Source organism: Stegodyphus dumicola, chromosome 8 (genome assembly GCF_044657685.1).
Source record: "Stegodyphus dumicola isolate Sdum_Otavi_A_Nest chromosome 8, ASM4465768v1".
NCBI classification, from domain to species: domain Eukaryota; kingdom Metazoa; phylum Arthropoda; class Arachnida; order Araneae; family Eresidae; genus Stegodyphus; species Stegodyphus dumicola.
The window spans coordinates 10,123,179-10,138,723 of NC_140775.1; the positions used below are offsets into that span (position 1 = coordinate 10,123,179).

Here is a 15,545-nt window from a genome sequence, read left to right on the forward strand (position 1 = left end):
TAAAGCATATTCTCACCATGGGGAAAAGTAACGAAACTCCATATTTTCCTCAATGATTTATCGACATTCGAACTCGGAAAAGTCTTCTTGCAACAGCAATACTGCGGATTCCAGAATATATATTGATTCAGAATGATAAATTATGTTTATTCTGTAGTTTACCTTCTAGTTTATTTTCTGTCAGTTGTAGAATTACTAACTCTATATGGAATTTTTTTGTGTTCTTACAATACGTTAAATTGGGTTTACAAAATGGGTTTTGCTGCATTTTACCAATAAATTCAACATTCCAGCATACTTGATGATTCAACATTGTTGACATCCAAAATTGACCAGATTACCGAATTTTTTAGTTGTAACGGATTTAAATAACAAATTTTGTCAATGCCTCACAAATATACATAAAACAATTTAAAACGTATATTGCGCAAAGCGACGGTTTTTCAGATTCGCGATTTGGGCGTGGTGATGACAATATACTAGTTGATAATAAAAAAAAAATAACCTTCAATCTTTATTTATCTGTTTGATTTTTAAATAAAGTGAAATATTCTTTTCCTGTAACTGTAGCATGCAATTTCAAAACGTTTGTCATTCTCGCAATAGGATGCACATATATATTGCTATAAATAAATAACATATAATTAATCCATATCTTGCGTGTATACAAATGGATGCAAAAGAATATGTAAAAAAGCAGGGTTTGAATGCTTGAAAAAGAATTTTATAGTTATGCGAAGAAAAACTCTTTGTACACTGAAAAAAATTGTATTCCCGTTGTATTTAAACAGGTTTCAAGGTCAGAATCAATAAAACTTCCTCTTCCTTGTCACTTTCACATTATGCACATTTCTGACAGCTTGGAGAAATCGAACTTCCAAAGACCGTAATTTATTTTTTATCAATGTGTTTAAAATGTCACGCTCAAATATCACTGGAAAAATGCCCTTTAAAAATCTGATTCTATATAAATTTAGGATTATTTATTGCTGTGCCATAATTACCAGCATTTCTGTATATTACTCACTGTTGAAGCAGAGTTTTACTAGCATATCTTCATAATGAATTCATTAAAGTTTATCCTTGCTTTGGGATGTATGGCATTATTGACGATTCATCAAATCAGTGCAGATCAAGAAGCATGCAGCGCAGTCATTGAAGATGTAATTACTGTCTTTAAAGGTAAAAATTCAACAAATTTTCTAGCCTAAAATTGTTATATTCGTGAAACATATTTTAAAATGTGAAACTGTTGGAATTTGATGCAGAAATGTCTGCTGTAAGATATATTTAACTAATACATTAATTTTTCAAGTTAATTCTTCTCTTCATCTTCTATTTCTTCGGTCATCCACCATCAGAATGCAAATTAAGCTCAGTTTAAACAGAGAGCGAAATTGTAATTTAGAAAGAGAAAGCTAGTGACAACTTGCCAAAGAGCTTTTTATCCCTGTCACGACACACGCCCCCCCCCGTTTGTCGTTCTGGGTTTTAATAATTAATTACACCGTAGAATTTGAAGCCTCGGTAACTGCAGCCAGGTTACTGAGACGCTGTAGGTTACCCACTATATTACGCATATTTAATTACTTTGATTTCAGAAATTCCACAACGGTTACTTTCTGTTAAATTTTTAGTTACACTACAAGAGGTAACTTTTTGTAAACTCTTTAGATAAGTTCTATATGTTGATTGTATTCTTCGTGTTTCATCGGATTTTATGTAAAGCACCAGGGAGATTAAACAAGTGTAGCTTAATAGTTCATTAAATTCAACCTTATATAATAAAGTATCTTCCCCTATTTTCACGTGTAACGTGAATGCGATCCAGTTCTTCTCAAAATGTGTTTTACGAAAGCATTCCTTCCTTTAAAAGCCAGCACTTTTGTGCTTTACCCTAATCCGCTAAACAGGAAAACAGGCAATTATTCTTCGCGTCATGTTACGTTTCGGGTGAGTGAGTGAGTGAGTGAGTGAGTGATTATGGCGCAAAACCAGAGATGATTATGACGCGCCAAACAAAAGATGAGATGATTACAATTGATGACATTAAAATTCAATAAATAAAAACAAGTAGATAAATGTACCAAATCCAGAGGATGAAGTCATATAAACACAAGTTAAAAGCACATATTAAAATTCAAGAGACAGTCTTCAAAACAAATTACATTTGGTAATAAAAGCCAATATCTTTTAAATAATAAAATAAATTAGAATTGACCTCTCTTCCGATTAAACGGTCGAGAGGTAAGTCACAGCTATTAAAATATTTCTGGCGAAGACTATTAAAACATGGACACTCAATTAAAATATGACGAACAGATAAACAAACATTACATTCCACTGCATCATCGATAAGCACATCTTCTACCATTTTCTGAGTGAGATCTGCAGAGGAAGAGAAGAGTTCCCAGTCTGCCCTATCCAGTATAAACCGAGGGAGTCTCGACATGGGGCTCGCTCTTCTTCGTGCAAGAGATAAAAGAATGGGATAATTATCGCTGTTAAACAGATCACTTACGACAATGAAATCGCAAAATGGCAATAGAGATGGTGAACAGATGGCTAGATCAAGAGCGTGGAATGTCCTTGAAGGCTCATGGAAGTATGTATCTTGCCCATTATTTAGGAGACAAAGGCTGTGATCTTCGATCATCTGCTCAATTTGTCTTCCTCGGCAATTTGTATCTTTGCTAGCCCAGAGTGGACTATGGCCGTTAAAATCTCCTATTATAATAAAATGCTCAGGCAGCTGCTCTATTAGATTATTTAAATCTTGCTGATAAATGTGCTCATTTGGAGGCAAATACAAAGAAACAAATGAAACAACAATATCAAAATTTATTTGAGTAGCGACAACTTGGAGGGATGTCGTCAAAGGAAGTACATTTGAGGGATAATCCAGTGAGGAGAGGAGACCTACTCCTCCACTGGCACGCTCACCTGCAAGGTTATCCTTCCTGACGAAAGAAAACCTCCGAAGTTTTGCATGGTGTTCTGGTTTCAGATTTGTTTCCTGTATTGCTAAGCACACAGGATGGTACGCATTTATTATAGATTTGATGTCAAGCAAATTTCGGTGGAAACCGCGACAGTTCCATGACACGAGGGTGGCCATTATGAATGGTTTTTGTTTTTCCTGTGCTGTTCTTTTGTTTTTCGTGGAAGTAGATGCCTGGGAAATTCCAGACCCTCTTCCACTTCCATAAAGTCTGAATCCGCAGATTCAGAAATCATGTCATCAAGAGAGCTATTGCTGCGACTTCTATTTTTATTTGATATTTTTTGTGTGGCAGTTTTCGGCTTACTTTGAATAATTGTTTCTTTCTTTTGTACTATATGAGTTGCATTTTCTTTTTTCTTGTTGGATGTAGACGGTTGGGTTTTATTTGGTAGGGTCTGTGTGCCTATTGATGTTTGGGTGGCAACTGTACGATATGATTTAACAGCACTGGCGTATGATGAATTTGGTCGAAGCTGTGTGCTCTGGACTAGTCTTCTGGCTTCGGCGTAAGAGATGTTCCTAGTAACTTTTGTAGTCTGGATTTCTTTTTCCGAGTTCCATTTTGGGCACAAGCGAGAAAATGCTGGGTGGTCACCCTTGCAATTTATACACAAAGGCGCAGCGGTACAATTATCAGAATCGTGGCCAATCTGTGAGCATCGGGCGCATGTGAGGCTGCCACGACAAGACGTCTTAGAATGGCCGAAACGCTGGCATTGGAAACATCGCATAGGGTTTGGAATATAAGGTCTTACAGGAATATTTAGATATCCGGCCTTAATATTCTTAGGCAGATCAGGCGTGTTGAAGGTAAGGATCACGTGTTTCGTGTCTATCAACTTACCTTCTTTACGCATCTTGATCCGCCTTACACCGCAGACATTTTGTTCGGATAACTCAGAAGCGATCTCTTCTTCAGAAACATACAGAAGGTCGAATTCTGAGATTACACCACGACAATAGTTCAGTGACTTATGGGGTGTTACAGTGACATTCGCTTGCCCAAGTTTAGTAATCTGAAGTAAAGAAGCAGACTGGGTGGCTGAGTTTGTATCAATAAGCAAGTCTCCGGAGCGGAGACGCTTTATGTTTCTCGGCTCACCAATACAAGACTGGATGTATTTATTTATTACGAAAGGAGACATCTTATGCATTTCGCCAGAAGGACTAGAGATGACTAGGAAACGGGGACTATTGTGATGATTTTTTTTATTTGCATCTGTGCGTAATTTTTTTGCAGAATTTTCAGAACTAGGTTGAGTGACTGGTTTAGTAGTAGACGTTTCAGAGCTAGGTTGAATGATTAGTTTATTAGTAGATGGTTCAGAGCTAGGTTGAGTGACTGGTTTAGCAGTATACGTTTCAGAACTAGGTTGAGTGACTGGTTTAGCTGTAGACGTTTCAGAACTAGTTTGAATGACTGGAGTTACCTGGAAATCTTTAATTAAGTAGATATGAGAAGAAGCCATAGTGAAAGAATAAAGATTCGGGTCCGACGGCCCCGCCCACCACGGAGCCCAACAAGGGAACACAGATTCCTGTGTTAGGGCTAGCCGGACCTATACGCAAACTGAAGCCCCACAGTCGGCTTTCCCGAAAGCAGGTACTCCCGGGAGCTTGACCCCAAGCCACTGACACAAGGAGTAGTGACCAGCCGATTGACACCCGTGAGGACGACTAAGGTGCCTCCCGTTTAGCTGAAGCAGAGGCCAAAGTAGTGTGTTGGGGACAGTACCTCGCCCCTCAACTACCAGGACCCTCCTTTCCAGCGACACGGGTCTCCACGCACGGCAAACACGTGGGCAGTTTTCTCGGCACTCGAAGACTAGAGACAAGGGCTGTTCCAGTCTCTTGTGACGAGCCCCAAACTCCGTAGAGAGAAACCACGAGGGAGAAGAGAAGGGAAAAAGTTCCAGCAAAGAGGAGAGGAGACGGAAAAGAGGATAGATCACTGGGGCTCCAGGATCGTGACACCCGTCTCATCAAGAAGATGATCCCCTGAAGGGCTAGGGTACCTCGGGATTGCCACACCCGTACTCACAGAAGTGAGCCCCCTGAGGGGCATGTTACGTTTCCCCAACACAGTATTAATCATTAATCTTTTATGCATTCTGGCCAATTGCCGGTGGGATAGTTGTATTAGTTTCCTTCAATCATTTTAAAAATTATACCGTCACATTAGACATTATTATAATAAGGAGAGTGATTTAAAAAGAATGTGGATATTTCTTAATAATTTCCTTTTTTTTTTTGGCTATGTTAGAAACATCTTTAAGGAGCCTTTCCTAAATCTTTGAACCATTTACGCAATTGTGTATTTAACATTCATACGACTTGGAAAGTATTGTCATTCAGCTGAAGATACAATCTTCCCAAGCCTCATAATAGCCAGTTTCCAAAGTATTGCCATTGGATGTGACATAAGATCTTCGATTGTATCGCCATGTTATAACAATATTGTATAAAGACTATAAATGCTCTTTTAATCAGTTTAAATCTTTATTTTATTTTAGTAATATATCTTATTTATGTGATATACATAAAAGCAATTAATGAAACATATTTCAAATACCTGCATTAAGACACTATTTTGGCTTATTATCGTTTGCGTGTTGACAGGAAACATTTTGCCGTCTTTTCAATAATCCTAAATTGCTCTGAGACATATTTGCTTTCATTCTAACGAATCAACATGTTTCATTATGACTGAGGAGAATGTGGTAGATATAACACAAAGAAGCACTCTGCTTGCAACAATTAGAAATTTTAGGATTGTCCCCACGTAAGTGTGTGATTTGGCAGAGCTGTCTCCTCTACTGTTATACTATGATGTTATATATGTTATATTTCTGTTTTGATAAGTTTTCTTCTGTATAACGGGACTGTAAAATTTCTTCATTACAAATAAGATTTTTCTTTCTTAATTTTTTAAAATTATTTTAATATTGACTTAATAGACATCACCGATCGAATTGTAATTAGAAGAGATTTTATTTTACCTGGCAAAGGGGAACTCGAAATCTGGTTTCGAAAATGGTGTCAACTCGGCATTTGTAGTTAATTTAATTATTGTTTTTTGAATTGCCGCGTTCTATAAGAAATTATAACTGAGCGACGGGACTATGTTCACATAAATCCTTACGCGGCCTTTTTTTTTTTACAACTGTTGGTTGTAAACCTATTCTTATATTTAAGGAAATGTTTCATGTGATGCAAATATTCATTTTTTCTTACTTTTTTAATTTAAAAAGATTAATTTTATAAAAAAATACGAAATCGAGCTTTTTATGTGTTCCTACGGCCTCTATATTTATATTTTAAAAATTGTACTTATTATAAAATATAAAATACAAAAATTTGATTTTCGTAGGACAAAAATTGACCGGGATATTACATTTTAAAATTATTGAGCATCTTCAGCGACCTAAGAGCAAAATGTTAGTACAGGGTGGTCATAAAAAACATCTTTTCCCTGTACATGTATAAGGAATTTCTCCCGCCTTTTTAGCATGTCTTCGTGGTATAGTGATCAGCACACTCGACGCGTATTCGAGAGGTCCGTGGTTCTAGTCCAGGTAACGGCATTACTCACTTTTCATCTCTCCTGCTTCGGAATAACGTATTGTCTCTACAGTGGCGCCCGAACTAAAAAAAAGGTGGTGATGATGATTATCCACCACCAGGATTTGGCGATTGGGTCCCCTAATCCCCAGTCGGCCTTTAAAAGGAGGAGTATATACGATATTTCTCCCACCTTCTTAGCATGCCTTCATGGTGTAGTGGCCAGCACGCTCGACGCGTATGCGGGAGGTCTGTGGTTCGAGTCCCGGCGAGGGCATTGCTCATTTAATACCTCTCCTGCTTTAAAAAAAATCCTGATTTCTCTGCACATGAACCCCTAGCGGCTTATCGGCTCAACCAATCGAAGATGAAATTTCAGATATTGTTATTTGAAAGCATGCGCTCGAGATTGTGATAATCAAATAATAGAGCTGTCAGGGTTATGGTTACAGTTCGGTGAAAAAAATTTCGAAATTTTCGAACAGCAATACCCACTTTTTTTGTAGCGCAAATTGATCAGCGCACTGAATAAGCATAAACAGCGTTGGAATGAGCATATTCACAACGCCTACAGACTTTTTATTCTACGGTCTGCTTTCAATGGATGAAACATCTTTTTGGCGGTCAAATTTAGAATGGTGAGTTATCGCCTTGTGGGCTTTGTAACTAACGCAGACATACCTTGTGGGCTTTCAGTAAAGCGAGGAGAAATAGCGTTATTTCATTAGATGATTTCTTATTTTATGAATGAAAGATAAGGAGAATTGTGTGGAATATATTTTAAATAACATACTGACCTTATTAATAGTTTATTTGTATTTGGTTAAAGAATGAATTTAAACTGTTATATGTACGGTAACGGTTTTGCAAGAAAAGTGTTTACATGGAAATGGCATATGTACTTTTTCGCTTGCACCCACGATTAATTAAAAATTATTGCGAAAATAGAAGCCAGGTGAGAGTGAGTGAGTGAGTGAGTTTTTTGGCGCAAAAACCAATGATGATTATCATGCGCCAAACAAATGGTGGGATGACCTAATTTAATGAAATGAAATACTTATTAATAAAAAAATTTTAAAAAGCTACATGTATCAAATCCAGAGGATGAAGTCATATAAAAAACCTGGTAAAAGCACACATTAAAATATAATACAAAATCTGCTGAACAGATTACATCAAGTAATAAAATCCAGTCTCTTTTAAATAATAAAATAAATTACAATTGGCCTCTCTTCCGATTAAACGGTCAAGAGGTAAGTCACAGCTATTAAAATATTTCTGACGAAGATTGTTAAAACAGGGACACTCAATTAAAATATGACGAACAGATAGACAAACATAACAATTTGAACAAACAGGCTCACTCTCAGCTTTTAAAAGAAGCCAGGTGAGAACTTCTGTCTATTTGATCACTGTAATGTAAGTTTTCATCAGATTCTTCCCTCAGGGCGCTGCATTTTTTTGTCCGGTAGTGTACACAGAAGTGGGTTATGAAGTTAAACTGCTTGGGAAACAGTTTTCAAGAGAATTATAACAAAAATAAATAAATTAAAAATCTGAAAGCTTTCAGATTTTGCAATTACGCCCAAACTTTTTTTTTAAATTTTTTTATTTTCCATTTACAGCCACATACAGGTTTCAAGAGCACTTAGACCAACGCCCCATTGTGCTAAAAATATTTAAAAACAGCAAATCTTTAGAATCTCCGATAGACAGTTTCGCGCGCTGGAGATAAAAATGTTTTATTCCGTACACTGTTGACATGTTCGCTTTGATATTGTTGAGCTGTTTAATCAAAATTTCATTAAAGAATTAGAAAATAATCAATAAAGCAAATTTCAAATTCGGACTTCCACGTGCCCATGTTCTGGTGAAGGTCTATATGTTACTCAAAATTTGATGAGTGTAGGTACTGCTGTTTTTCACAATGCGAGAAACATACATACATGCATGAGATTCTTCATTATTTAATTTCTTTAAACATAATACAAGGCGATAATATTTCGTGGTAACAATTTGAAAATTGATTCGACGCAAAATGCCTTATTCAGGCAGCCCTTCTGGCTAACGCCCATTTGGCTAATAATTCAAATTTGTGCGTAAAAGATACTGATATAATATATGCCTTGGCAATCGGATTTTTCTTTCTGCTAAGTGTATATTGCATCGCTAATGTTATCTTTCAATAAAATATTTTTCTTACATTTTCAGAGGAAAGTGAAGATGGCGGTTGTTTTAAAAAATCGGTAAGCAAAGGCTGTTGTTTATTTTTATACACTTTTTGTGCCATAATGTACTGAAATTTCGCAATGATGGCGCCCTATCAAAATAGTAAAATTATTGCCAAGTGTAATAATTGCATAGACAAGAACAGTAAGAGGCTTTATTTTCGTTTTCTTTAACATTAGCGAATTATAAAATATCTCACAATTAGCAATAAGTCGCATAAAACCTAGGGTGGTTCATTCAGCTACGCATTTTTGTAAGAATTGTGTCCGAAACTAACTTGCGGAAGATCCTTGAATAGACGTGTAAGTAACATATCGATATATCTAAAATGAAACAGAACTTAAGAATAGTGTAAAAGACTCTTTTATTTAGAATTCAACAAAACTTAACAGAATACACTTCTTGTGCTTACAAACCAGCCGACATTTATGGCGTAACTCGAAATAACAGAAAAATTAAAACTAAGTCGTAAATTAGGCAAAGGCTACGCATAAATGCTTAACACACAAGTTGGCTCACACCTATACCGTCGTGACAAGCATTATTGACAAGAATAAAGCAACGCCGAAGACAGGAACGCTATTGTAGATTTTCAACTAGTAACCTGGCCTTCAGCAGGCGAAACGCGCTCCAATTAGACAATCCAAAACTTACCTTTAAATACCATCTCTTTCTGTCTCATCTGAATACCCGCGAAATGAAATTAGCATTCTGGCAGGGAAACTGGAAAGGAAAATGACAGTAAAGCTACTTAACATAAAATAACTAGTTAGATAAACATAAATAAATCTTTACATGTTTTTGTATCAAAAAGTGTGATATTTTTGAAATTTCACCTGTGAGTCATAACTACAAAAGGGGAAATGATTTTATTACTTCAGAATTTGCATTTGCACATGTTTTTATCTTTTTGTTAGAAATGAAATGTTATGAGGGGTACTAGATTCAGTAGAAATTCCATATTAGAAAAGTGATTCAGACATGGCAACCTCACTCACCGGGGAGTCCAACAACAGGGCGCAGATTCCTGCGCTAGGGTTAATCAGGTCTATATGCAAACTGAAACCCCACAGTCAGCTTTCCTGAAAGCTTATCCCCGAGTCACTAAGGACAAGTGATTAGCCGACTGTCACTACTGGGGAGAGCTAAGTGCCTTCCGTTTCAGTTTGAAGCAAACGGCCAAAGCAGTGTATTGGAACGGTAACTTCGCACCTCAGCTACTAGGACCTTCCTTTCCACTTTTACGGTTACAACACACGACGAACGCGTAGGCGATTTTCTCATCACGAGAAACTAGAAACAAAGGTTTGTAACAGCATCTCCCTTTGAGCACCAACCTCCGAAAAGAAAAACCACAAAAGAGGAAAAAAATGGAAAAAGATCAGATAAGAGCCGAAAAGGATAGGAGGAAGGATCACTGGGCTTTCGGGATCGTGTCCCCTTCTCGCCAAGAGTGATCCCTTGATGGGATCACCTCTTGGCGAGAAGGATTTCGACACCCGTACTCACAAAGCGTGAGTGAGTGAGTGAGTGAGTGATTATGGCGCAAAAACCAGAGATGATTATGACGCGCCAAACACAAGATGGGATGATTACAATTGAAGTCATTAAAATTCAATGAATAAAAACAAGTAGATAAATGTACCAAATCCACAGGATGAAGTCATATAAAAACAAGTTAAAAGCACATATTAAAATTCAAGACACAGTCTTCAAAACAAATTACATTAGGTAATAAAAGCCAATCTCTTTTAAATAGTAAAATAAATTACAATTGACCTCTCTTCCGATTAGACGGTCGAGAGGTAAGTCACAGCTATTAAAATATTTCTGGCGAAGATTATTAAAACATGGACACTCAATTAAAATATGATGAACAGATAAACAAACATTACAATTAAAACAAACAGGCTCATTTTCAGCTTTGAGAAGACAGTTATGTGTGACTCTAGTGTGACCAATTCTGAGGCGAGTCAAAAGAACGTCCTCCTTACGATTTCCAGCAAAATCCCAATGCTCAATTCTAGGCTTCACGTTTTTCAACTTGTTGTGATGCTGAACATCCCAAATTTGCTGCCATTTTTTTCGGACCTTTCCTCTGATGACACTGCAGATATCTCTAAAAGGGATAAGGCGACTGGACAGTTCAACAGCAGATTTGGCTGCGATATCTGCAAGCTCATTTCCCTTTATTCCAGCATGTCCAGGAACCCAGCAGTACAGGACTTCATAACCTCGAATCGTTAAATTTATATGAATTTTTAGAACATCCACAACCACAGGATTCTGATTGTTGGGAAAAGCTTCCAAGGATTTAAGAGCACTATACGAGTCTGTATAAACTATGAACTTTCTATGGCAGAGCTTTGATATGTACAAAAGACCATAATATATTGCAGTTAGTTCAGATGTTATGACTGAGCAAGCATGATGCAGGCATTTGCCCTCAATGTAATCTTCAAATACAAAAGCCGTCCCGACATGATCATTTGACTTCGATCCATCTGTGTATATCGGATAATAACTGCTATATTTCTGCCTGTGCTCAGCAAAGAATTGTCTGTAAACGATCTCGTTAGTGCTTGCCTTCACGTGATGTTTGAAAACATCGAGCAGCTGAATACGTGAATTTTCCCAAGGTGGGATTTCAAAGTTCTGTACTGCTTGGGGGGGCATATCAGAGAGGGAATGTTCCTCAATGATAGGGCGAAGTCTTAAAGGAAAGATAGGAATACAGGATGGACGTGTTTCAAATAATATATTACACTCATTATCAAGTAAGCATAGCTTATTGGGATGTTCAGGTTGTGATAGAATATTAAAATATTGCAAAAGGGACAATTGCTCACGCCTCAGATAAAGTGATGGTTCGGTAGAGTCAACATACAGGCTCTGGACAGGAGAAGTCCTGAAAGCTCCTGAACAAATCCGCAGAGCTTGATTGTGAACAGGATCGAGTTTTAACAAAACTGATGACCGAGCGGATCCATAAACAACTGAGCCATAGTCCAGTCTAGAGCGAACAAGGGCTCTGTAAATGCGAAGCATGGAGCAACGCTCTGCACCCCAGGAGGTGTTCGCCAACACTTTTAAAATATTTAGTGTTTTTAGACACTTCTTTCTCAGGTTTAAAACATGAGAAAGGAAAGTCAATTTTCGGTCGAACGTCACTCCTAAAAATTTTACTTCGGGCGTAACTGGAATAATTGTACCATTCAAATGTAACTCAGGTTCAGGATGGAGACCACGCTTCCTACAAAAGTGAACACACACAGTTTTCTGTTTCGAAAATGTAAATCCCTGTTTGTCTGACCATTCTTGGATCTTATTCAGAGCCATCTGCAGTTGCCGCTCTACATATCTCATGTCTGCTCCTCGACAGCTAATCTGCAGATCATCAACATACAGAGATCCCAAGATGGTGGGAGGAAGTTCTTTTAATACAGAGTTTATTTTTAAACTAAACAGGGTTACACTAAGCACACAGCCTTGAGGCACACCCTCTTCCTGTTGAAAAACATCCGAAAAAACAAAGCCAATCCTTACTTGAAAAGTTCTAGCGTTCAAGAAATTCTGTATGAAAATTGGTAGGTTGCCGCGCAAGCCACTCTCGTGAAGATCCCGGAGTATACCGTATCTCCATGCCTTATCATAAGCTTTCTCAATGTCGAAGAATATTGAGACAAGGTGACTTCTTCTTTTCGAATAGATGTCTCTAATAGAAGCATATTGTCTACGGTCGTTCTCCCCTTTCGAAAACCGCTCTGATAAGGCGATATAATATTATTCTTTTCCAAGAAGTAGACTAGGCGGCTGTTTACCATCTTTTCAAACAGTTTGCAAACACAACTGGTAAGGGCAATTGGCCGATAGTTCGAGGGATTCCTCGGGTCTTTCCCTGGCTTCGCAATAGGAATGACAACAGCGTTCCTCCATGCACTGGGAAATGTACGCTCCTTCCACACTCTATTGTAAAGTGTGAGAAGGGCACTCAGTGACTTATAGGACAGATGCTTTAGCATTTCATAATACACGCCATCCAGACACGGACAAGACCTATGTGTCTGCAACAAAGCTCTCTTTAGTTCAACCATAGTAGTCTCTATTGTACGGCTCAAAGTTGGAAGAGTTTAAAGCGATGGGATTTTTTTCAGAGCGTTGCTTGATAGAAAGAAATGCAGGTGAGTAATTTCGGCTGGAAGAAACGGCAGCAAATGTCTCACCAATTGTATTTGCAATTTCTTCTATGGAGCTAATCACTCGGCCATCTTTTTCCAGAAAGGAAAGTGAGTGGTCTTTATACATTCCGCATGCTTTTCGAACTCTTTCCCAAACCCGCTTACTAGGCGTAGAGGATGTTATTGAGGACACATATGAAATCCAGGAATCCCTCTGGCTCTGCCTTCTTACTTTCCGTGCATTTGCTCTGGCTCTTTTAAAAGCTATGAGGTTTCGCAGAGTAGGATATCTACGAAAAATACCCCATGCTTTTTTCTGTTTTTTCAGTGCTTCATGACAGTCGCGATTCCACCACGGTTTCGAATATTTTAGTAGTTTTCCTGATGTTCTAGGAATGGAGAGCATAGCTGCCTGAATAATAGTATTAGTAACAGCTTCAACAGCGTCATCGATATGCACACCTTCTACCATTTGATGTGTGAGCTCTGCAATGGAAGAGAAGAGTTCCCAGTCTGCCCTGTCCAGGATTAAACGAGGGAGTCTCGTCATGGGATTTGCTTCTCTTCGTGCAAGAGACACAAAAATAGGATAATGATCGCTGTTGTACAGGTCATTTCCGACACTAAAAGTGCAAAATGGCAACAGAGATGGTGAACAGATGGCAAGGTCGAGAGCATGGAATGTCTTTGTAGGCTCATGGAAGTAAGTATCCTGCCCATTATTCAGGAGACAAAGGCTATGATCTTCGATCATCTGCTCAATTTGTCTCCCTCGGCAATTTGTATCTTTACTACCCCAGAGCAGACTATGGCCGTTAAAATCTCCTATTATGATGAAAGGCTCAGGCAGCTGCTCTAAAAGACCATTTAAATCTTGCTGATCAATATGCTCATTTGGAGGCAAATACAGAGAAACGACTGTAACAACAATATCAAAATTTGTTTGAGTAGCGACAACTTGGAGGGGTGTCGTCAAAGAAAGCACATTTGAGGGATAATCCAGTGAGGTGAGGAGACCTACACCTCCACTGGCACGTTCACCTGCAATGTTATCTTTCCTGACGAAAGAAAACCTCCGAAGTTTTGCCTGTTGTTCTGGTTTTAGATTTGTTTCCTGTATTGCGAAGCATACAGGATGATAAGCATTGATTATGGCTTTGATGTCGAGCAAATTTCGGTGGAAACCGCGACAGTTCCATGAGACGAGGGTGGCCATTATGATTGATGTTTGTTGTTCCTGTGTTCCTTTTTAGTTTTGCGCGGAAGCAGATGATCGGGAACTTCTAGACCGTCTTCCACTTCCATACTGTCTGAATCTGCAGATTCAGAAATAATTTTATTTGCAGAACTATTGCTGGGACTTCTATTTTTGGTTTCTATTATTGGAGGCACAGTTTTGGGTTTGCTCGGGATTGCTATTTCTTTATTTTGTATGGTATGTGTTGGATTTTCTTTGTTCTTGCTTGCAGGCTGCTGGTTTTTATTTGGTGGAGTCTGTGTACTTATGGAAGTTTGGGTGGCTATTGTGCGGGTTGATTTCACGGCATTGGCATATGATTTGTTCGATATAGGCTGTGTGCTTTGAACTTGTCTTCTGGCTTCGGAATACGAAATGTTCCTGGTAACTTTTATGGTCTGCACATCCTTTTCTAATTTCCATTTCGGACAGGAACGAGAAAATGCTGGATGGTTGCCCTTGCAATTTATACACAGTGCTGCAGCGGTGCAATTTTCGCTATCGTGGCCAACCGACGAGCATCGAGCGCACGTCAGGGTCCCACGACAGGACATCTTGGAATGGCCAAAACGCTGGCACTGGAAACATCGCATAGGGTTTGGAATGTATGGACGTACAGGACAATTGAGGTATCCAGCCTTAATATTCTTAGGCAGATCAGGCGATTTGAAGGTCAGGATCACGTGTTTGGTGTCAATCAACTGACCTTCCTTACGCATCTTGATCCGCCTAGCGCCACAGACATTTTGGTCAGCTAACTCGGAAACGAACTCTTCTTCTGAAACAGAGAGAAGGTCGATTTCCGAGATAACACCTCTACAAAAATTCAGAGTTTTATGCGCTGACACAGTTATAGCTACATTTCCAAGTTTGGTTTGTGACAAAAGGGAAGCAGATTGTGTTGGCGAAACAGTATCTATAAGCAGGTCTCCAGAACGGAGACGCTTAATATTCTTTGGCTGACCTATGCATGAGTTAATGTATTTGCTTACTAGAAAAGGAGACATCTTTTGCAGTTCACCAGAAGGACAAGAGACAACTAGGAAGCGCGGATTTTCAGTAGTTTCCTTTGCATTTACATCAGTACGGGTTTTCTTACTAATAGGTTTCTCAATTATTTCTATATCTTGTTTAATTTCGTTTGGGTCAGGTTTTTTTAGTATGAAAATTGAAGCCATGTTTAAAAGAGAAAAAATTCGGGTCCGACGGCCCCGCCCACCACCGAGCCCTACAAGGGAACACAGATTCCTGTGTTAGGGCTAGCCGGACCTATACGCAAACTGAAGCCCCACAGTCGGCTTTCCCGAAAGCAGGTACTCCCGAGAGCTTGACCCCA

The 15,545-nt window shown here is 38.5% G+C and overlaps 1 protein-coding gene across 2 annotated transcripts in view; it reads left to right on the top strand.

Annotated features, from left to right (window-relative positions):
* The first annotated feature begins 978 nt into the window (after positions 1-978).
* Positions 979-15,545, top strand: part of LOC118202480 (uncharacterized) — a 38,005-nt gene continuing 23,438 nt past the window's right edge. The window contains exons 1-2 of one of the 2 annotated variants that reach the window (XM_035374663.2): positions 979-1,182; positions 8,777-8,811. In XM_035374663.2, the coding sequence (XP_035230554.1) occupies positions 1,062-1,182; positions 8,777-8,811 (156 nt within the window). In that variant the 5' untranslated portion in view covers positions 979-1,061. The remainder of the gene's footprint in view (positions 1,183-8,776; positions 8,812-15,545) is intronic. The other variant, XM_035374662.2, reaches the window with a different exon arrangement.